Source organism: Cavia porcellus, unplaced genomic scaffold (assembly GCF_034190915.1).
Source record: "Cavia porcellus strain 051 isolate PalLab524CR breed Dunkin Hartley unplaced genomic scaffold, mCavPor4.1 scaffold_3, whole genome shotgun sequence".
In the NCBI taxonomy this organism is placed as follows: Eukaryota; Metazoa; Chordata; class Mammalia; order Rodentia; family Caviidae; genus Cavia; species Cavia porcellus.
In genome coordinates, this window is record NW_026947486.1 from 60,813,111 (window position 1) to 60,837,758 (window position 24,648).

Here is a 24,648-nt window from a genome sequence, read left to right on the forward strand (position 1 = left end):
CTCTCCATCCCACCCTGTTCAATCATGTTTTCTGGTAGTCACTGGACAGGGAAACAGCATCTGTGGACTGTCACCTTGCTTCAAAGAGTACACATTGGCTCCAGCCAATTAATTGTAAGTAATTTACATTACTTAAAGCCAACTGAAAGGACAGACATGTCCTAGCCAGCTCTGTACATATCAATACATGGACATAGGGCCAAGTTTATCCCAAACGGAGATAATTGCTCCTCCTTCAAGGAGTCGTCCAGGTGGTTCCCCACAGTGATGCATACCTATAATCTTAACATTGAAGAAGGCTGAGGCAGGAGGATTTCAAGTGTGAGTCCCACTTGTGCAACTTAATGAAACCTTATCTCAAAATAAACAATAAAAAGGGCTAGGAATGTATCTCAGTTATAAAGCAACCTTTGGTTCAATATCAAGTACCAAAAGGGGGAAAAGCCTAATAATAATAGTAATTTCTGATTTTGGGATTGCTGTAAGGAATGAATGAGATTATATATATGAAACACTTACAATGGCACTTGATATCTAGTAAGCCTTTAACAAATGCTAGCATCCTATTAAATAAAACCATTCTCACTAGTGATAAGGACAAAGCTAGGTTACTACCATTGACAAGATCTTGAAGAACTTCTGGCCCAAGGTGACTCATGCTTTAGTCTCCTATTACAGATACTCAAAAACAAATTAAAGAAAGGTTACAGGCAACTGAATTGGATAGAAATATTATAGGCAGTCAGACAAGGTTAGGCCCCCCAATGAACAAGTCAGTGTAGATCAGATACCTTGCAATCTTGGAGGAGACAGACACCTCCCATAGTAGGCCAGACCTCAAGACAAAAGATCAAGCAAATACACCCACATCCTAAGAATTGATATGCTAAATAGTTCTCTACCACCCTGAGGAAGCCAAGAGTCACCATCCAGTCCCCTACAGGAAGAGTCACTGCTCTGTATGATTGCCCACTTGCTAAGCGACACTTGTCCCTGATTTAATCAATTTTACCTGTGTAATTAATCTTAATGGTTGACCATAGTTTTATCCTACCTCATGCCCACCTTATGAGTTCCCATGTTTTCTCCACCTTAGACCTGCCTCACTTTGTAGTTTTACTCTATAAAAGTCCCTAGATAAGTCTGCAGTGTGGGCCAGGAGGAGGATACAGCTCCAGAGACCCAGCCATGGAGGGACTTAGGCAACTTGTTCTCCTGCCCTCTTGGTAAGCAACAGCAACGCAGGCCAGGAGAACAGAGCACCAGAGATCCGGCCATGGAGGGACTCGGGCACCTTATTCACCCGCCCTCTTGTTAAGCACCTGCAGCTTGGGTCTGGAGGAGAACCATTACCTGTGAGCCTACTGCCACATGGGCTGAAAATCAAGCACCCTTCTCCCACCTTCCCTCCCCCAGAGATACTGGGGATAGATGTCTCAGCATCTCTTGGGAGGATGACCATATGCAGTATAGCAAATATGTGGGATTTCCTCCTATCTTCTGTTTGAAGGCATAGGTTATTTTCACTGTTTTGTTATGTTTCTTTTGCTCTATTCAGTACTCTCAATTAGTTTTATAATGTTCTATTTTTGGTTTGATTTTACAATACCTAATTGACTGGACAACTATTGTGAAGTTAAGGAGATATACCATAGTACTTACTACTACTATCCCAGTATGCTACTGTGAAATCCTGTAACAATTTCACTGCATTGTCTCGATTGGCTTTGTTCTGTGTTGTGCTGTTGCATTTTTACTACTTTCAAAATTAAAGAAAAAGAAATACATGTTAAGATACATGCATGTGTAGAATCTATAAACAGTTTATTAGAACTGATCTTATGACAATTGATGAAATGAACAGACACTTTGAAGAAAAAGAGACACTAAAATACCCAGTGCTGTTCCTGGAGTGTCATAATGTGAAACCCAGCAATAGTGTTATTCTTTGTTCAGAGTGATATTAGCCTGGTTGGGTTTATTCAATGTCAACATAATTGAAGATATGGGTAACTGCATGTATGTTTAAGTGTATAGGATTGATAGCCATATTTCTAAGATTTTGTTGGATAGTTGAACAGAACTGGTTGCAATCTCACTGTTTGAATCCCCACTTTATATGCTCCACTTCAGTATCTTGAATAACTATTTTTAAGAAGACAATCTGTAATCATCAACTAGCGATTTCTTACTGTTTATTTTTTTCTTTGAAATTATGTATTATTTCTATTTGTTTTCTGTTTTGTTTAGTCTTTCTTTAAATTCAATTTTAAAATGAAGACACTAGAGTACCCAGTGCTGATCACAGAGTGTCAAGATGTGAAATCCAGCAATACTATTATTCTTTGTTCAGAATGATTTTAACCTGCTTTAGTTTGTTTAATCTAAACATAAATGAATATGTGGATAACTGCATGTATGTTTAAGTGTATAGGATTGGCAACCATGTTACTAAGTTTTTGTTGGACAGTGGAACAGAACTGTTTGCAGTCTCTCTGTTTGAATTCCCACTTTATATGTTCTATTTTTGTACCTTGAACAACTATTTATAAAATGACAACATCAACTAGTGATTTCTTACTGTTTAATTTTTTCTCTGAACGTATGTACTATTTCTACCTATTTTATGCTTTGTTTAGTCTGTCTTTAAATAAAAATTTGAAAAAAAGTCCCTAGATAAGACAGAGTCTTTGGCAACACAGTTGAGACTCCTTTGGTCTCTCAGACAGAAGCTTTCTCTCAATAAATATATTATGCTCTTAACTTCTGTTAGAGTTTTCTGGTGCAGTACAGAAGTAAAAAGTACAAAGCGAAAAAGAACACGTTTATTGAGGACGTGGAAAGGAGAACACAACACATGGCAGTTGGGCTGTCTTCTTCGACTGGATACAGAAAGGCAGAGGGTTATATGACCTCCGATCAGAAGTGGCACATGGGGCGGATATTGATGACATGTTAGGAACTGATTTTGTGCAAACAGGAAGGGGAGTTGCAGTTAGGGCTGAAGAAGAAGGGTTCCTGCTTTGGCCTTCCACCATGTTAGACCACTGCCATAATTGTACAGTAATTTATACTAGGGTGAAAACCTTTCACTTTCGCTGTTCCAAAGATTCACTTTTCTATTTTAGAGAATATGAACTTATACTAGACATCTAGTAAGTTGGGAGTTTCATTCCGCTATATCAAAAATATGGGCATGGGGCTGGGGATTTAGCTCAGCGGCATAAGTACCTGCCTTGTAAGCAGGCAGTCGTGAGTTCGATCTCTGGTACCAATAAAAAGGAAAAAGACAAAAAAAAAAAAAAAAAACATGGGTACTTGTGTCATTCAGGATGCAATGCTCATTGTTGGCACAAGACACGACCTTAAACTTCTACTCTCAAGATTAACATAATTCAAATTTAAAAAGAGTACTTATGTCTTGCTCTGTGTATTTGAAACAAAATACAAATACATCCGAGTGCCAGGAGGGTTTGTGAGCTACGCTGCTGCTGATGTTAGATGCTGCTGCTGATATCAGACATCGCTTGGAAGTGCAGGGAGAACATGAGGGGCAGAAGTGCTTAGTATGAGAGAAGACAAATTTGCTTGCCAAATCCTTCCTCTCTCAATAGCAATAAGCTCTTCCATAATAATGACTATTCGCCGGTGGTAACAAGCATGGGCTTTCTTGCTTCTTTCACTGTTCCTTGATAAGTGATAAGAGAAGCTCCATTTGGACATTTTCCCCAAGCCAGTCAAATGTTAAAAGCTGGCATACAGTAAGTGCAGAAAGATGCAAAGAAGAAATGAGGTTTGACTGTGGGAAGGGAGGCAAAAAATCATCATTATTTGCAGTACATTTCATTGTCTACCCTGGGAACACTCAAGAGAATCCACTAAAACATGAATAAATTTAAGGAGAGAGTTCAGAAAAGAGTTCAGTAAAGTGGCTGAATAACAATAGATTTCCTGCAAGCTAGAGCAACAACAGATTGAAAGATAAAAATGAGAGAAAATGTATTTATGATGGCAAAAAAGGACAAAATCCCTAGGAATAACTCTTCTAGAAATTCATAGGCTCAGCTGGACATGGTGGTATAGTGTAGCTGTTTGGGAGGCTGAGACTGGAGAATCGCTTGAGTCCAAGAGTACATGGCCAGCATGGACAAGATAGCTGAGGCTCCATGCAAAGTAAACAAGTGACATTTGGCTTTAGTACTCAAAAGTATCTATAGATTATAGATTTACAGATTGAATGAAATATTTATTCAAATTCCAAACTCATTCTGTACAGCAATAGAAAAAATATCCTAAAATTCATATGGAAATACAAAAGGCTCTAAATTGCCAAAATAACCTTGACTAAAAAGAAAAAAGCTGGAGGTATCATACTATTAATTTCAAAATATATTTCAAAACTATAGTAATCAAAACAGCATAGCACTGGCATATAATCTGACATGTCAATAAATACAACAAGGTAGAAAATCCAGAAGTATTTGAATTTTTTCTACAGTCAATTGAATTTTTTCTTTTAGTATTGAGGATTGAATCCAAGGCCTTCATGCTGAGCTACAGTGTAAAACCCATTTTCATTTTGAGACAGGGTCTCACTAAGTCAATAAGTTACCCAGATTGGGTTCATACTCGCAATCTTCCTACCAGACTACTAAGATTAGGTGCCTGAATACAGTCAACTGATTTTTTTCAGTTATTTGATTCTTTACAAAGGTGCCAAGAACATACAATAATAAGCAGTGTCGGAAAAATTCAATATTCATATCCACAAAAATAAAGATGGACCTTTTCCTTGCTTCCTATATAAGAATTAACTCAAAATGAAGTGAAAATTAAATGTGGGTCCTGAAAATATAAAAGTACTTAAGAAAATATAAGGATAAATCTCTACTTCATTGGTCTGGGCAAAGACTTCTTGGATGTGACTCTAAATGCATAGATAATAAAAGAAAATACATGCAAATGAGATTAATCAAACTAAAAATTTCTGCCCCATAAATAAATGGTAAAGTGGGACCCAGGTATTGGGAGAAAATATTTGCAAACATATTTTGTTTTTTGGTACTGGGGATTGAACTCAGGTCCTCACACTTGTCAGGCATTTATGCTGCTGATCCAAATCCCCAGCATTATTTGCAAATCTTAACTGTAACTATTAAATAACGGATCTTACTCTACTATGTGATAACAAACCCATTGGGAGCAGACTCAATGCCTCATTTAACTGCATATTCCTATAATGTTTAACTCACTTTTATGTACATTGTAGGCACTCTGTAGAGGTTTTTTTAATCAAGAAAGTGTATGAAATTCTTTCATCACAAATGCAAAAAATTATTAAATCTTAGTGTTGAACTCTCAGAAGTATTTGCATTTAAATTCATCAGTTCCTGTGGGAGTAATAAAACCCAAAATGTGTAATTGTCATTCTACCAAAAAAAACGAAAAGAAAGTGTTCTAAAGGTTATAACTGCATATATATTTAAGTGTATAAGATAGATAACCATATTACTGAGTGCTTTTTTGGATCATTGAACAAAACTGTTTGCACTCTCACTGTTTGAAAGTCCACTTTATGTGCTTCAATTTTGTAGTTTGAACAACTATTTCTAAGATGAGAATATGTAATCTATTAACTAGTGATTTCTTACTGTTTATTTTTAAATTTTATATTATTTGTACCCTCTTTCTGTTTTTTTCTTTTTCTCCTTAAATAAATAAAAATGAACAAATAAATAAATTCATCATTTCCATCCCCTTCCTTGTAATGTATGGATCTAGTGCACAAAAAGCATTGCTTGAGGTACTATGGGGGATACATCAAATGCTACAAATCTTATGATTTGTAGAGTGGATAAGGAAGGTAGAAGCATAAAGAGACAAGATTCACTGAAGTATTATTATGTTTTAGATACTATGCTAAGTAATTTGCATGTATAAAATTTGTTTTCTTTATATATATATTTATTAGTATTTATTTTAAATAAAATGTTGAATTTCAATGTGATATTTTCATATATGCATTTAACACATTTTGATCATATTTATTCTCCCTTTGTGTGTGTGTTGCTGTGGATCAAACCCAGGACTTCAAACATACTATGCAAGGGTGCTATCACTGAGCTACATTCCCAGCCTACCTGCCCGGAACTCGGTTTTGTTTTGTTTTTCTGACCTAGGATCTCACAGTGTAGGCTGACCTTAAATGTGCTTATGTCTAGGCCAGCTTTGCATTCACTGCGATCCTCCTGCCTCAGACTTCTGAGTGCTGGGATTATAGGTGTGTGCCACTATGACCAATTTGCCTGAAATTCTTACAACAAATCTTTGAGACATAAATTTCTGCTCACATTTTATAAATGTGGAAATGGAGGCTCAAGTAAATAGTGACTTATCCAGATCTACATAATGCCAGATCTAGGATTCAAACTCTGAACCTTCTGGAATACCATGAGTGCACACTAAGCAATATGAGGTAAATAAGTGCCATATTAATGGTGCAGAATATTATAGGAGAGGCACAGAGCACTAATTAAGAGACTGGAATCCAGAGAGGACTCCAGAGGGAGAGGAAGGAAGAGGAAAGGGGAAACAAAAAATTAAGATGAGTTATATGCATGTACCAGCTCCCTAAAAATGAATGTAATCATTATGTACTACAAACATATACTACAAATAGTACTAATAGTTTAAAAATTCTAGGTTTGAATCTTGGCTTTCCACTCTTAAACAAGTTACTTAACTTCCCCGGGCCTCAATATTACCAACCATAAAATGGGACGTCATACCTAGCACAAGGTATTACTGTAAAGATTAAATGAATTAATACAAGCAAAGGACAGTGTCTTGTACCTACTGAAGACTTGATAAATATTGTGTTTTGTCATACAAAATAGGAGGAAAAAATCATATCTGGCTGGGAATGGATTAGCAGACTATATGGAGGAGGTGACACTTGGGAAAAGGCTGAATGCTGATGAGGAGTAGTGATGGGAAGTAGTGATGAATAAAGTTAGGAGTGGCAGCAAACCTCAGGTGATGTGGAGCCATGGGTAAGTAGGCAGATGAGGGGTGGCATGCAATAGCGGTGGCTATCACAAGAGAAATCTTCAAAAGAGACAAATGAAATGTGAAGAGTTTTCAATGCTATATTAAAAACTCTGTAGGTTAAGGACTGAGCAATGGGGACCATTCAAACGTTTTGAGGAAGAGGAAAATAAAGCCTTCCTTAGCTGCAGTCAAAACAGGCAACTGCACTTTTATCCTATTGTTACCAACTTCAGACATTAATGGACCTTGAGGAGTAGTATTTTGAGAAAACAAAAAGAAAGGGAGAAGTGAGTAAAAGCCAGTGAACACTAAAAGAGGCTAGGTGAGTGGAGGAAATAAAGTGTGTGTGTGTGTGTGTGTGTGTGTGTGTGTGTGTTTGTGTGTGTGTGTGTGGTGGGAAGCACTTGAAAGTACATCTTTCTTAATTCTTCACTCTGTGACCACTCAGTGACTGAACTAGAAGCATAAGCTACCTTTTCTTTATTTGAAATTTGAAGTTCTCACCTCAGTTTAAGATTTCATTTAACTTCTGGACTGTCTTTTGGATCTGCGAAGTGCAAGCGTAGGGCATTAGGACCCAGCGAGTGCTGTAGTGAGAGTGGCTGAATCTCGATCTTTCAATTTTTCTCTAGAGCTCTCCGCTCTCCTTTTGTCACTCTAGCTGCCTGCTGCCTCCGCATCGTAGCTCTAGCTCTCCCTGTGCTAACCGCCAGGCCAGCTCGGAAAGCAGGAGGATTAACTGGGACCTGCCTTGGTGACCACATGGCATCCCCCAGAACCATAACTATCGTGGCCCTCTCAGTGGCCCTTGGACTTTTCTTTGTTTTCATGGGGACTATCAAGTTGACCCCCAGGCTCAGCAAGGATGCCTACAGTGAGATGGTAAGTGAAGCAAAAGGGTGTTAAGGAGCGCACCCCAACGGAATTGTGAGTACATCTCCCCTTCTTTCACCATGTCTGCTCCTATTCCCTTAACCTATACCCCCACCCTAGGTCCTCCTTTGGCCCCACAAGTTTGCACCTCAGAAGGAGCAGCCAGACAAGAGTGATTTCATTTGCGGGCTGTGCTGGGAACAACTGTTTTGGAGCCGCTGAATACAAATTGGGGGAGGGGCTGCCCAGCGATTACCGCCAACCACAAGTAAACCTGAATGCTGACATCTACGCAGCACCTGCAGCAGGAGCCATTCCTTCTTTCCAGCACACACCCAAAGTGCGGACCACCAGTCCAAAAAGTCTGACCCTTTCGTTTGGAACTAAGAGTTTAGCATACTAGAGAGTTTATTTATTTTAGGGAGGAACAAAGGGGAAAGAGAGAAAGAGCTGAGAAGAATGGGCTGGTAAAACGAGCAATTTGTAAGGGCTGGCTAGATATACATTCCAGGCATAGAGCTCATAGTATTCCTCTATTCCTCTGGATATATATCTGGATTCTTGAGACAAAGCAGTCTTAGCTCAAATAAAGGTCACTGAGCTATTGCTTCTGTCCCTTCTCTCAAGAGAGAGCTGGATGCTTTGTTTTATTTTGTTTTGTGTGCAGGCAAATTTGCAAAATCTGAAAAGTCTGCCTTTTCTCTCCTGCAAAACAGTCCATAATCCCCACTGTGCCTCCTCTGGATGCCCAGGGTCAGGCCCTCTGCAGGGTTTTCCCTCTGCAGAGCTGGAATCACCAGAAGGTGACTGGACAAAACCTGGAGGTGGGGATGCTTTCCCTGCAACCTGGAGGTTGGGCTGCTTTCCTCAGTTGGATGTGCTGTGGGATACTAGGAAATGGCAAGGGATGTTTCCAGCACTTTCTGTCTCTCGCCTCTCCCTCTGTCACTTTGTCTCTTCATTTCCTGGCTGCAGCTAAAAGGAACCTGCTCAAAGCCTTTTCCAGACTTCCAGTAGTGGGAGGGAGCACAAAACTGGGTTCTCAAGGTCAAGAAGGAAATGAGCTTTGGGAAGGAGCACAAGGGGAAGAAAAAAGAGCAAGGAGTCCCTGTTAGGGCTGAGGCAAAGAAGAATAGCTTTACATGTTGTGAAGAATTAATTCCTCTCTTGGAGCTTACTGCAGAGCTTTCCAGGGCCCCTCATTATGAGCTGCAAATGGATGGAGACTGGCAAATGATAGATGCCCTGAAAATGTTAGCAGGCAGTGCTGGCTTCTGTCCCCGAATTTGAGCTTGAACTCTCCGTTCTTCCTTACCACACAATCACCCTGGTGATGAGGATGGTAGCTGAGACTCAAGGTTTAGGCATAGACCCAGTGGCAAATCCTAATGTGCTTCTCCTTTTCCCGTCTGCTCCACGGAGAATGCCTGACCAGATGGGATTGAAATCAGGTCAAAATAAGTATCCCCAGCCTCCCGCATGGGTGGGAGGTTAAGGTAGGAGGTGTGAGGTAGCAAAAGCTACCAAAGGGGTTGAAGAAACTGGGGCAGAAGGACAGAGTGGAGGGGAAATGCCACTATATTTTTGTCTTGGCTGTAGTTTAGTGTTAGATTATAAATAAATGAATATGCTCATGCCTTACTTTTCGTATATAAATATATACTTTATATACTATAATTGTTTTTAAGCTTTCCCCTTTCCTTATGGACATGGTACCCACTTCAGTACACTTCCTAGACCTTACTCAGCTGCCTTAGAGGTCCCCCCAAGAAGCCCCCTAAATACAGTGTTAGGGTGTGCAGGCAATTCAACTAAGATGGAGTCACCGGGAAGCTTCCTACCAGGATGGCAGGAGCTCACGAAGAGGACCAGCCATAAATGCATTTACAGTAGGTTTCCTCCTAGGGAGTAGAGCTGTTTATTTTTGCCTAAACAACAAAAAAGGAAAAATAAACATGAAGATTTCATATCATAAACATGAATATATTTAAATAGTTATCTAACACAGCAGCATAGATTCATTATGTGTGTAGATTGTGTGTGTGTGTGTGTGTGTGTGAGTGTGTGTGTGTGTGTATGTATACCTCTGTACACACACATTTGATGCTTCTGTGCTTGGGCACCTGGAGGGCACCTAGAAAGACTACACCTAACTGTGAGGCAGGAGGCACAGCGATGTGAAGCTTAAAGAGGATTTTCAAACTTCCTTTTTCAGGATCCCTCCCGTACTGGGCATCAGCCCAGTGCATAGTGCCTAGACTTGGCACAGCTTTCTTCCTTAGCCCATAGAAAAGTAAGGGGTTCAGTTATAGTACAAAGAAGGTCCTATATATATTCACAGAATGGATAAGTAAATGAAAGTCATTGCAGCATTGCCTTAGCTAGTCACCTTCAGATTTTTCTGATTTGCATTTGATCATGCAGTTCAGATATCATTTTTTGCTACTTGGAAGGACCAACACTCCCTCAGATCCCCAAGCCTAGATCAAATGGGATGATTGTCTGGAATTTCCATTTAGGAGTGATTCCTCTGCATTGATAGTGAGTCATGTATTGACTTCAGTGATATTTCTCAAAGGATCTCAAAGTGTTGTTGTTGTTAATCATTTTTTAAAGATTATTTGTTCTTCAAAATACAGGACTGAGGATGTAGCTTCAGGGCACAATGCCTGCCTGACAAGCGCGAGTTTGTGAGTTCAACTCCCAATACAAAAAAAAAAAAAATTCTGTAAGGTAGATTCATTTTATTAATTATATTACTAACAGGTGTATTGAGGCCCAACAAGTTTTGTGACTCTTCCAAGGTCATAGGTAAGCTACTGGAGCAGATATTAGAGATCAAGTCCATGACTGAATATTCCTAGTAGTGGGGTCATTAATGGTTAAAACTTTTGAATTTTCTGGATTCCAGAATCTATAATTGATCCTTGAAAATATCTTGTACATTCTTACCTCCCATTTCTGTATCAGTTCAACTCCCATGTATATATATATATATATATATATATATATATATATATATATATATTTGGGGGGGCTCTTATTTACATTTGAATCATTTTTTGTGTGTAGGAGGGGCATGGTACTGGGGAATGAACCCAGTTCTTTCACACTGAGCTATATCCCCACCTCTTCATTACTTTTTTATTTTTGAGACAGGGTCTTGCTAAGTGTCTAAGCTGCTCAGGCTTGGTTCCAAGATACAATCATCTTGCTTTATCTCCCAGAGTGTTGGAATTACAGGGCTGTGCCACCAGTCTTGGCTTCAGAACCAAAGTTTTCAAATTTAGTTTTTTGCTTTTGCTTTTCTGCTATTTTTCTCTTGTAAGAACATTAGTGTTATGCTTAGGTGTTACCCCCTTCATGGAGAATAACTGTTAAAAACCAAAATGACAAATAACTATGAACTTTTTCACTGGCTCTATTGAAGAAGCCAAGAAAGGTTGGTGGAAAGACTGCAGACCTTGGATTTATATAGACGAATTTGATATTCTCAGTCCCTTTATTCATAAAATGGGAATAATGATGCCAGCCTTAAAAAGTTGTAAATATTAACTGAGATTGCATATAAAAGTGTACAATGCAGTATTTGCTATGGTAGGAGTTGAAGAATTGCTCTGGGTGAGGTGATGATAGTTGATTTTATTCTATACAATAATTTTCTAACTAATTTGAATAGTCAGGTTAAGGGATAGAAATCAAGCATTTAGGAGAGCAAGGTGTTATTTTCATATGTACAGGTGAACAGTGCCCAATCAACTAATAATGAAAAGTCAACTTGTTTTACAATACACAGTGGATCCCATGTAGAACTGGTAGATGCAACTCTGAATAGGCCATTTGGCATGTGTTGTCTCATAACTCCCTCAGAATATGCTATTATTATTATTACTACTATTATTTTTATTATGTTTTTTGAGACAGGATCATGTTATATAGTTCACCTGGCCTTGAACTCCAAATGTAGCCGAGGCTGGCCTTGAACTCGTGGTAGTCCTTCTGTTTCAGCCTCCCAAATGCTGGAATTATTGTCATGTATCCCTGTGCCTGGCCAAGAAAAAGCAAATATTATAGAATACTCTAAATTCCACATGAGTCCAAAATGATCACCTACTCCTTTAACTAAATGTTTTCAGTAATTCATTTGGACTGAGAGACAGTACTTTATAGGTGCCACTAAGTACTTTTGTGTTCAGTGACTGGGAACATATGGATGCTTAATTTACATTAAATTTGATATTCAGCTTTCTGTAGTAGTGGTTCCATTCTGTAAACCCTGGGAATTATGTATGGAATTGTTAAAAAATAGCAAAATTCTGTCAAAAGAAGCCAAAGAATTTTGATTCTGAGGATAATGGAGCAAGTGACTATTTGTTTTTGCAGCCTCTTTTAGTAAGAATTCATTGGTTTGACTGATTTAGTTATAAGTTGTTAAAGTCCTCCTTTTTATGTAACCTTGGAGAAATACTCCCAACAGTTTATTTCATTTTCATAGGCAATCTTTTAAGTTTTCATTCATTGGCATAAATTGCTTGTCAGCTAGTCTAATATTTAGACTGCTCTCTGAGGTGGTAGAGTACATTTATTGCCTTAGAGAAGAAACTCAGACCTGAAATGTGAAGTGACTGCTTAGTTCATGCAATCAACCATCAGGAGCTCAACTATACATCTGAGTTTATGTCAGGGAACTTGTGGATTCTCACTGTGGCCCAATGGCAGAGTTTGTTTCAGAGTAACTTTTGACAAGAGCAGAAAGCACTCTTCTGCCTTAATATGCAATGTGAAAAGAATCCACTTAATAGAACCAGCTTCTACTTTAGGTGGGCACTAAAGCAGAATATAAAGTAGAATTGGTTAAAAGATGTGTATCATTCATATGTATATTTGACAATTAAATATGGGATAGGATTTTATTGCATTTAAACAATAATCTATTATTCAGAGATAGCTTTATTTTTCCCACAGAGATTCAGGAAAATAATACATGAGTCAGTAAATTTATGCTGATGTAGGCTATATGGTCTAAATAGCAAACAGGCTGAGAGCTATAGTCAAAATATATTTTTTATTATCATCTTCTGCTTTGATATAGTTTTTTAATTTTTTTATTTTAAGGAGAATAAAACAGAACAAAGTAAATCAGAACAGAGCAATGCAAGCAACACAGAACTTCACAACAAGACAACAGGATAGCAACAGTGGCTACCATAATGTCTCTTGTTTTCTTTGAAACAGTTGACCATACCTTCACACACAGTATCAAAAATAACAAAATAGTATAAAATCAATCAAAAGAATGAAAGCATTACAAGACTTCAAAACCAGATAACAGGAAATGAACAATGGTTACTATAATGTCTCATTTTCTTCAAAAAAGTTGTCCATACTATCATACGTAATAAAATTAAATAAAATAAAAATTAATAAAAGCAGAATAGAACCAATCAAAACAGGAATAAAAGCATGATAAAACTTCAAAGCAAGTCGATAGTAAATCAGCAATGGCTACAATAACGTCTCACTTTCTTCAAAATAGCTGTTCGTGCCATCACACATAATAAAATCAAACAAAACAGAATAAAACCAATTAAACAAACAAATGAAAGCATTATAGGACATCAAAACAAGCTAATAGGAAACCAACCATAATTACCATCATATATCCCATTATATTCAAAATAGCTGCCCATACCACCAGACACAGTAAAATCTAACAAAACAAGATAAAACAAAGTCAAACCTAACAAAATCATGAAAACCATACAAGAGTTCAAGACAAGACAGTAAGAAATTAACAGTAGTTACCAACTTTCCCTCCCAGGTGTTTCCTCCCCTATCACTTTTATAATATCTATTGTGCTTTTTGGATCCCATTAATTCCTTCTGTTTCTTATGTAGGGTTCACTCATATGAGTTCAACTGTTTCATCCATGAATGTGATCTCCAGTTGCATCCTACAAGAGCCTCAAGATTATTCTACTTTACAACTGGGTAGCTTTCCATTGTATGAAAGTATCATATCTTTCTTATCCACTCTGTGATTGATGGACAAGTTATTCTAAGTTTTTTTCTGATCTCCTGTTTCGTAGAACAATTGTTTTCCATTCTTTGATTTTTAGTCTATGAATTTCCTTTCAAGTTAAATGTGTTTCTTGTATACAGTATATTGAAGGATCTTATTTCTTGATCCACTGTCTCTGTGTTTCTTTTTATTACTGAATTGAGGCCATGTACATTAATGGTTACAACCAACACACATTGGTTTGTCTCTATCCTGCTATCCTCCTGCTACTGGCCCTCTAATTTTTCCATTCATTCAATTGCCTGTCTTGTTTGGTGATCCTCCTCTGCTGCTGTTCTTGGAACCATGGTCATCTTTATCTCTCTCTCTTGAAGATCCTTTATCACTCTCTGTAGGGTTGGTTTGATGTTCATGAATTCCTTCAGTTGTTCTTTATCATAGAAGTATCTTATTTTTCCATCAGTTTTGAAAGGTACATCAATGCATGTTGGAAGTTGTTTTCTTTCAGGATTTGAAACGCTTCACTCCAAACTCTTCTTGACTTGATGGATTGTGTTGACAAGTCTGCTTTAATTCTAATTGATTTTCCTTTATAGGTGATGTTTTTCTTTTCTCTAACAGCTTTTAATATTCTGTCCTTGTGCTGAATTCCTGGTATCTTGATTATTGTGTGTCTGTGTATAGATTTACTTTGGTGATGCCTAGTTGGAGTTCTATACGCCTCACTTCTCTGCATGTCAGATCCATTTCCCATGTTTGGGAAGTTTTCTGCTGTTACTTTTGTAAATATCCTTTTAATTTCATTTGTGTTGATCTCTGTTTCTTCACTGACACCTATCACTCTTAGATTGTGATTCTTTCTGTCATCTTGAAGCTGTTGAATTATTTCCTGATTCCTTGTTTTGTTTTGTTTTTTGTCTTTTTGAGACAGGGTCTCGCTATGCAGTTCAGGATGGCCTTGAGCTCACTTTGTAGCCTAAACTGGACTCGAACTCTCAACAATCCTCCTGCCTCAGCCTACTGAGTGCTGGGATTACAGGCGTGAGCCACCACACCTGGCTTTCTTGTTATTTTTAAGAGATCTTTCCTTTCACAATTTCTAGCTGCAATCCTATCTTCAAGGTTTGGAAGTCAATCTTCAGTCTCTTACAAGCAATTTTTGCCAGCTTTTGATTGACTTTTTAATTTTCTGGATATCTTTTTGAATCCTTTTTATATTGTTCATTCAATGTTTCCATCATTTTCTTATGCTCCTCTTTTTTATAGATATGCTGAGCAATTATTTCATTATGTTTGTGATTTCTTTTACCTGAGACATTATTTGTAATTTGATTACTTTTACAATCTTATAAGGTTGTTTCTTTACTTTTGTTGCTATCCTCTCAAAGATTTCAGGTATGTGACTTCCATTTTCTTCCATGATTGTATCTCCAAGACTTGTTCTGTGTGGGCTGGAGGTCTTAGATTGCCTTTTATTCCTTTGTCTTGACATTCTCCTAGATTCCTTCCAACAAGCTGGTTGTGGGACCCCAAGACACTTCCCACTTTGACTTCCCCTCTGCAGTGTAGAGCAATGAGACAGGTTCCTCCGAACCTAGATTTATAGGGAGGTAGCAAGTTGTGAGGCAGGCTTCTCCAGACCTGTGAAGCTACATTGGGGTTTCCCCAATGACCAGGTATGCATGGAGATGAGGCTATGTTTCTCAGTCTGCTTGTCTACACTGGGATTTCCACAATGGTGGCAGGCACACAGGGGTGTATTTGTGTGATTCGCTTGGTGGGTGATGGCTGCCTAAAGCAACCAAAGGTGTCCAGTTGTGGCCTAGAGATGCACCAGGCTGAATGTCCCCACTCCTGCTGGCTGCCCACAGGAAGGAGCCCTTCTGGTGGCAGTGGCCAGCAGACAGAGGTGGATCTGCTGTCTCTATCTGCCCACACTGGCTGAATGAAGGAATGAGATTTGTGGTGGCAGTGGCCAGCAGGTGGAGGTGGATCTGCTAGTTCTCTCTACCCGTGCTGGTTGCCCACAGGAAAGATTTCATATAGATTTTTGTATGTGTGTGTGTGTGTGTGTGTGTGTGTGTGTGTGTGTGTGTGTAAATTTTATTGGAGTATAACATATATGCTGAAATATGCTCATAATTGTACAAGAAATTTTCAGAGTACTGTAACGTAAAAAGGTATACATAACAAGAAATAACACATGAGCAGTACCCTAGGACACTGGCACAGAGACTCTTGTAATTACTATCCTCCCAAAGCTAATAAATATCCCGATTTCTACCAACATAAGTTAATTTTACCTGTTTTTGAACTTTAAGTATATTTCACAATATATTCACTCTATCTTTTTTCCTTCACCTAAATGGTATAGGTGAATTAATGTAGATTATACCACGTAGGTTCTGTTTCCATTTTGTTTTGTTAACTGGTTTAGATTGGTTAATAATTATGATCAAAAATCAATATTATTTGAAAGTTTCAAGTAAAGTTTAATATTATTGATGTGAGATCATGACTGCTGGGGTATCATGAAGAAGAAAGGACAAAAAATTTTTTAAAAAACAATATGGCTAAAGAAATTCTCCACCTGATATTGACTCATGTCTGAATCATGTTTCATATCACAAAAATTGACCTGCTTGATTCACCACCATTATTATTAAATAATTACTGCAGCTTGCAAACATAGATTTCTAATTGTGTGGTTCATTATTGATAAACTGTGAGTATGTGTGTGCATGTGTATATGTATGTCCCTTGCTTGATGCAAGGTTACGGGCTCTTTGACTAATCTCCAAAATGCTCATTTAACCTACAAAAGAGGAAAATAAGGTAATAAAGTACTAATTTTCTCAAAGCAATGTAGGGGGAAAACTAAAATTGGAATTGAGCTCATTAATATTGCTGAGTGCTTCCTTTTGATAGAAAGGATTTGAAATATTTGACTAAGCCCTTTGCTTTCCTACTTCTTTCCCTTTAAAGAAATTGATTTCAGGATCTGTAACATTTGGAAGGAAAGAAAACAGACCCAGAAAAGTGAGTTTTTGTAAGAGCTTTGTGAGAAAGTAAGTTGATCAACCTTCTTTATTCTATTCTTACTACCAATACAACGTAAGTGTTTAGCGACCCAGTTAGTACACACTCAAGTCATGTGACCCTTTCTTGTTAGAATTGAGGTGACCTGGACCAAATGCAATAATGGGGCTGACTACAGTAGTATTCTTTTTGGTGTCCTTATTCTACTCCACAAGAATAAAAGGCTTCCTATAAATGTTAAGTCCCATCAAAGTTTAGTCTTATCCCTAACAAATTACACATTCCTTCTTTGAAGTCCTAAAGAATAGATGCTATCTGTACCTACTCAGTTTTGAACTAAAGATTTGATGAAGTGGCTTATTCACACACAATTTCCTCTTGAGAAAAAGAAGAAAGAAAGAGAGCAATGACATAAAAACATCCTGCAGACCTGCAGTTTAAGAGATTAGCTAAAAAATCCAAAAAAAAGAGTATGGAGTTAAACCACATTGAGAGTCATAAAAATTTTTATTTAAAAACCTGGAATTTGGCCAAAGATTAAGATTCCTCTACAGTGTATAGAGTTTAGAAGAACCTAATCTTGAATGATGAGTAGTTTTAGCCCTAGTGAAAAAAGGGGTTTCCAGAAGTCCTCAATTAGCATCTGGAAGTCTTAGCTGTGAACTTAATGCAAAAACTCATCTTGCTTTCTGTGCTCATTACTCAGACTTAGATTTAGGAATTGTCCCTTGAGAAACTATGCTGCTTATTAGAAACAGCCCATACTTCAAATACTTAAAATGCCAGGTGTGGTGGCCCATGCCTGTAATTCCAGCACTCCAGAGGCTGAGGCAAGAGGATTGCTGTGAGTTTGAGGCCAGCCTGAACTACACAGTAAAACTCTGTCTCAAAAAAAAAAAAAAAAAAAACAAACAAACAAGAAAGCCTCTTGAGTCTAGATTTTTTTCCTTACTGTCACCAGAATGCAGAGGAGGAGGGTGTAGACCAGTAATATGTATCTAGGTTAATAGTGAAAGGAAAAGAGCAAGCCTGTCATCGCCACCTTTTGCCCTTCAGCACAGTTTGGCTCTGCTCCACTTATGGCAGGCTTGTTTTAGCCTATGATTTACTGTCTGCTAGTCAAACCTGTCTCCTAGTCTGTGTCAGAAAAATTCTTCATTTAATCTAAAATGAGAAAGAAAAGAAAGAACATTTGTATTTTGTGCTCAGCAACAGGATAGGGACCAGAGTGGGGTGAAATTTTAAATAGTCTCTGAAAGAGCAGGAATTAGGGAGAGTTAAGTGAAGCAAAATTATGCAAGTCAGTATCTGCCTTTATTTAAAATCTTGATATTTTGTTTGTCGTGGATACTATTTACCTTGATTAATGAGTGTTTTGCTGCCCTCTTAAATTTTGCACTCAAGGCAAGTAACCTCACTTACTTCACATAGTCCTCACCCTGCTCAGGAAAATGAGACTCAGAGGTCAAATAATTTGCTCATGGACATCCAACTAGTGAGTGACAGGGCTGGGATTTGAAGCTAAATTGATATGGATTTAAACCCATGCTTTTCTCACTAAATCATCAGTCTTTTAACAGTCCTCGTAAAGGATCATTTTTGTACCACTCACAGTCAATCTATAACATAAAGATGCATTCACCTGTACAAAAGTGAGGGAAAGCCCTTCATTCTGAACCTAGAGTGTATGGACTATTCCAAATGCCAAATGCTTCTGAGAGGTCAAGTTGGCTTTATGCCCGATTCTTTTTTTTTTTTTTTTGTCTTTTGAGACAAGGTCTCCCTATGCAGTTCAGGCTGGTCTTGAACTCACTTTGTAGCCCAGGTTGGTCTCAAACTTGCAACAATCCTCCTGCTTCAGCCTACCGAGTGCTGGAATTACAGGAGTGTGCCACCATGCCCAGCTCTGCCTGATTCTTTTTTTTTTTTTTTTTTCTTACCAGTACTGGGGATCGAACTCATGACCATGTACTTGCATGGAAAGTGATTATGCTGCTGAGCTAAATCCCCAGCCCCCTCTGCCTGATTTTTATAATATAATCCAACCCTTTTATCCATGATTTTATCCATTGGGCTTCTCCCTAAGAATATCGAAATCTTAGGATGCTCAAGACTCTCCTGTAAAATGGCAAAGTATTTGTATATGAAAATAGTTGACATATTTATATATATTTAGGGAATAACAGGATAAAAATCTGTACATGTTTATTACAGAGTAGTTGACTATATGTATGCAGAAACTGTAGATATAGAAAGCCAAGTGTATTGCTTTGCATCTGGTGCCTCTGTGTGTGTGCACGCATGTGTGCATGCATGCACACATGAATGCATACACTCACGATTGAACTCAGGGCCTTACATATGCTAAACAAGTGCTCTATTATCAAAGTGCACCTGCAACTCCTCCTTTTGGCCTCTAAGACTTTTTTCCTGGCTTTCCTCCCACATTTTTGGTCATACTTTTTCTGCCCACTTCATGGACTTGCTTCCTCTTTCTACTTTTTATTTTTTTTGTCTTTTTGACACAGGGTCTTGCTATGCAGTTCAGGCTGGCCTTGGCCTCACTTTGTAGCCCAGTCTGGTCTCAAACTTGCAGTGATCTTCCTACCTCAGCCTCCCAAGTGCTGGGATTACAGGAGTGTGCTACCACACCCCCCTTCTTATTTCTTAAATGTCACACCATTTTTCCCTAGGTATACTGATGACTAACCATAATTGAACTTTAGTCCAGACTTCCAAATGAGCTGCCTACCAGTTATCTCCAATTGGATGTTTTAAAGATACTGCAATTCAATAAACCTTAAATTGGGTTATTCATTCCTTTCTACTCCTGGTCCACCATTTCTATGACTCCCAGTATACCATTGTTTACACATCTGTTTTCCCCCACTGGACTGAAAGCTCGTTGATCCTGTCTTAGTCTTCTCTATAACTTTAATGCATATCACATAGTAGATGTTTATTAAATATTTGTTAAATTATAATTAATAAACTTGAACCAGGCTAACTAAAGTACTGTAAAATCCTAAGTTTATCTTAGTGAATATTAGAATGACATTGTTTTTCTATATTTTAGACATGCAAGGGATAACACTTACATACATTTTTATTTTTCTATTTGCACAGCAGTTTTCTATTTTTATGGGTTCCAGAAATAAAATCTGCAGTTCAGCTCTTTTTTTTAATATTATAGATTCCAAATTAAGGAACCCAAATCCATGAGGCTTTGCCATACTGTGCCCTGTCTTGTTTCATTTTGTTTGATATTTGTACACATCTGGGGTTGGACAAGGCAGACACTAAAAATGTGGATGTGGCTAACACATATGAGTTTTTATAGATCCAATGAATTTTCTTTGAAACTCTTAATGCTTATGATTCCTAATCAGCAATTCTTTTTAAACTATAAATCCAAATTCTTTGCTTTATTACTTTTGGTGCTTGTCTTGTTCTATTAAAACTATTCTTAGAAAATTACACAAACTTGTGGTTTATTTAAAAAAAAACTGATTTCTTGAAGTTCTAAAAGTGGGGAAGTCCATGGTCAAAGTGCCAGGAAATTTGGAGTCTGGTAAGGACCTTCTTTCTAGCTCATAAACAGTTCCTCCTGATTGGGTCTTTATGTGGTAGAAGTGGCAAGGTAGCTCTCTGGAACCTGTTTAAATAAACACATTAGTCCTACTCATGAGGGTTCCATCCAGTGACCTAATCAATTCTCCAAGTCGCATCTACTAGTACTGTCATCTTGAGGATTAAGATTTCAGCATGAATTTTGAGGGACACAGGCATTTAAACCACAATTATGCTGCTACGAAGTTTTACGTCACAGGCATCCTAGCAGATTGCTTGCTTTTTTAAAATCTTAAATACAAGGCTATTAGGGAGAACAGAGTGAAAAACAGGATATTCTTGGTTGATATGAGTACCAGGAATCAAACTCAGAACCTCATACTTGCCAGGCAGGCACTGCACCACTGAGCCAAACCCCCAACCTCCTTGGCCGATAGGGAAGGGTATTGGTATGGAAGGAGGCCTCTGCTTGTGTTTTATTCATTCCAATGTTAAAGTCATGGTTAATGCAGTAATTTCCTTATGGTGTCCCCCCTCTAGAAACGTGCTTACAAGAGCTATGTCAGAGCCCTTCCTCTGCTGAAGAAAATGGGCATTAATTCCATTCTCCTCCGAAAAAGCATTGGTGCCCTTGAAGTAGCCTGTGGCATCGTTATGACCCTTGTTCCTGGACGTCCCAAAGATGTGGCCAACTTCTTCCTACTTTTGCTGGTGTTGGCTGTGCTCTTCTTCCACCAGCTGGTCGGTGATCCCCTCAAGCGCTATGCCCATGCTCTGGTGTTTGGAATTCTACTCACCTGCCGCTTGCTGATTGCCCGAAAGCCTGAAGATCGGTCTTCAGAGAAGAAGCCCTTGCCAGAAAATGCTGAGGAACAGCCCTCCCTGTACGAGAAGGCTCCTCAGGGCAAAGTGAAGGTGTCATAGGAAAGTGGAAGTGCAAAATATGGACCTTCCAGGCAGTTGCCTCTATGACAGCTGGGAAGATGTCAATTTCTGTTTTTAATTTGGTTTATTTATCTTGGGGGGAAAGGGAAAATATTATCTGCAATTTAATTGAATCGTGTACATCTATACCCCAAAATAATCTCCCCACATTGACATTTGTGAACCACTTTTAATCGCTCTGGGGTGACACTCACGTCTTGCTGCATGTATGCATATATGGCTACTATTGTGAGATGGACTCCAGCAAGCATGTGACTGTGAAATTATGTGTGGGAAAAATGAATTTACCTACTATGTGTGTGTATGCACACATATATGTAAAAGGCTCTCATCTTGAACTAATCCTGAACAGGTATCCTTCCCTTTATAAATTGATTCCAGCAAAGGTAGAATAAAATAAACCACCTGTAAAGAGAATTCTACTTCTGGTGTAAAGCAAATTATCTATTTACATGTGGGAAGGGGATTCCTCTCTAGGTGAAGCCAAAAACTTAAATTTATGACTTCAGGAAAGAACCCCTTTGACTTTAATCCCTGAGTTATATTTAAAATTAGCCTCTACTTTAACAATTAAGTTTTTAACATTCAACGGAGAGTTTAATTAAAACAAGGACTTCATCAGGCATAGTGGCATAAGCCTTTAATCCCAGCACCCTGGGAGACTGAAGTGGGAGGATCGAGAGTTTGAGCCCAATTTGGACAACCTGGTGACTTAGTGAGATCAGCTCAAAATAAAAACAGAAAAGAGCTGATAATGAAACTCTGTGAAGGCCCTGAGTTGAGTCTTCAGTACCAAAATAAAATAAGGAATCTATGCAATCAGATAGTCCAACTCTTCAAGTCATAAAATAGGAAGTTTCACCTCGATTGTGTCTGAGCCCAACTGATTCAGTTCTTTTACTAATACTAATTTGAAACTGAAGCAGTAGATTTGTTTCCAAACATCTTCAGATTTTCTTAAGGCTAAAAATGTCTCATTTGCACTACTCTCAGTAGCTAACCAGGATTTGGCCGCTGACCCACTGTTGAGGGAGCAGGGGTTGGCCTTGTTAGAACTCTGAATCTCAAACACCATCTCTTCAGAAACCATCCATAACTTGATAGATGAGCTGTATCCAGTGTTTCCCTGACAGACAGATTCACTACTCCTGTTGATTATTCACTGAATTTAGGTAGCGTAAACAGAGTTCAAATCATTCTCATAGTTGTCTCTGTTCCACCTTTTTATGATTCCCATGTGTGGAGTTTAGCTGGAGGAAGGACATTTGATATAGGTTAGTTGGATTGAGCAGTATGGAAATTTGTCTTTTTCATTACATACTACTGTTTCTCCTTGTTAAATATGCTTTGAGGGTTTTAAAATTATTGTGTTAGGGATGGGAAAGGGACAGAGGGCTATGTGTGGGGAGAGTACTTATTGTATTTTCTTCAGTGTAATTGTTCTTGGTAATTGATATTTCTCTCATTCTTTCAAAATAAAATTTTTTGAAATTTGGAGACAATTGTCTGGATATATGATAAAATATGGAAAAAAAGAGTCAAATCAAAACGTTCAGGCTCCTTTTCCTTAGGTCTGAATGAAGAAGAAAGAGAAGGGTCAGTATAATGTAATCACTTAATATAGTTGTGAAGTCGTCAATTTATGAATCCCATTTGAATTGCCACACATCTTTTTGATGTTAGCATATAAAACAGAAATTCATAGAATTAGGATTAGAATTGTATTGAATTAGGATTCAATACAATTGCCAGGTTTGGGAGTTGTTAGGTGACATCAAGGAACAACAGAAACATTATTTTAGAGAAAATCAAATGCATGTTAAATAAATGAGAACCACTACACCTCATTATGTATGCATCCACAAAGTGTCATGGGTTATACAAGTTGCGAGGCCAGTTCTCATCATCTACATAAGGTGATTATTGAAGCCTTAAAATCCCTTCCAGTTTACCTTTCTCTGAATATGTAAAACAATTAAAAGCATGACAGTGACTCCATAAAATTTCAATTTTATTGAAGAGCAGCTATCACAGAAAAAGTTGCCATTTAAATTTTTTCATGCATATTAAATAAGAGTTCATGAAACTATCCTGAAAAACATGTAAGTACAAGATATATTAAATAGTCATTTCTGCTGGGGTCTTTCCCAATCACTGTACGTTGATTTAATCTTTGATTATTTATCTTTCTCTACGGTTAAAGTTTTCCACTAGTTTTGCCTAGTTTATACATACATTTTGGCCTCAAGTCAGCGAGAGACACGTTTGTATTTCCTTCTTCTATTAGTAAATTTAAATTAGGGGTAAACTCAGATCTCAGAATAAGTCCTTGTTGCTGTTTTAGCCAGTTTCTTTAAGGTCAATTTATTCTTCAAGTTAAATAATACTTACATGTTGACAGCCAGCTAACTAGGAGGTAACTCAACATCTGGCTCAGGACACGGTTTCCAGAAAGCCTTGGAGATACTATATCCTTTTTTAAAATTATTTTTATCGGTACCGGGGATTGAACTCACGACCGCCTGCTTGTAAGGTAGGTACTTATGCCGCTGAGCTAAATCTCCAGCCCGAACTATGTCTATCCTTTGTAAAAGCAGGGCAGCGCCAGTTCTTTCCTCCTACCCAGCTTAACGGGACAGATTTCTTTAAGTCTCCGTAAGGGAGAAGCAGCTTTTATTGTGAGGTTTGTGGTTTCGTTTTTCCTGTGAAGTCCAGAATTTGGAGTCAACCTGAGCAAAACGAACACTACAGATGATCAAGAATCAAGACTTTAACTGTTTTTGTTTTACGCAAAACGACGAATACCAATCATTATTAGAGCACCGAAAACGGCATAATGGCATCCACTCGAGGCCCGCCTCCGACCTAGAAGGGTGGAGTAAGTGTTTTCCTTAGGTGGTTTGCGTCATTGCTTGTGCGCGCGACACCTCCTGCTTTAGAGCTCTATTCCAACCAATCAAACTTGAGCAGAACTCGCTACTTCACCTAGCGGCGAAGTCTCTTCCGAAGCGCATGCGCGGGGCGGGGCTGTGCCTTTGAATCCTGGAAGCGGCGTTTAGAAGATGAGGTTGCCGGCGGCAAGAGAGTAACAGGTAGTATGCTGGGCTTGTCTTTTCTTATTTCGCTTTCGGCTGGGGTAAACTGTGAAA

General features: G+C 38.2%; 2 protein-coding genes across 4 annotated transcripts in view; both read left to right on the forward strand.

Annotated features, from left to right (window-relative positions):
• Positions 1–7,685: 7,685 nt before the first annotated feature.
• On the forward strand, positions 7,686–23,001 carry Tmem35a (transmembrane protein 35A). Its single transcript, XM_003471062.5, has 2 exons — positions 7,686–7,932; positions 21,095–23,001. Exons 1-2 carry the CDS (start codon positions 7,813–7,815, stop codon positions 21,476–21,478), a joined length of 504 nt encoding a protein of 167 aa, XP_003471110.1. The 5' UTR covers positions 7,686–7,812; the 3' UTR covers positions 21,479–23,001.
• A 1,163-nt stretch (positions 23,002–24,164) lies between these two features.
• Positions 24,165–24,648, forward strand: part of Cenpi (centromere protein I) — a 147,546-nt gene continuing 147,062 nt past the window's right edge. Inside the window, exon 1 of one of the 3 annotated variants that reach the window (XM_063246180.1) lies at positions 24,165–24,591. The gene's annotated coding sequence lies outside the window, so the exon portion shown is untranslated. The remainder of the gene's footprint in view (positions 24,592–24,648) is intronic. The other 2 variants (XM_063246181.1, XM_063246179.1) reach the window with 2 other exon arrangements.

What these genes read in the sequence shown, in the direction of transcription:
- Tmem35a (XM_003471062.5), top strand. Translation starts at nt 7,813, where the DNA reads ATGGCATCCCCCAGAACCATAACTATCGTGGCCCTCTCAGTGGCCCTT. An exon ending in AGGATGCCTACAGTGAGATG is followed by an intron (nt 7,933 to 21,094) that starts GTAAGTGAAGCA and finishes TCCCCCCTCTAG; the next exon opens with AAACGTGCTTACAAGAGCTA.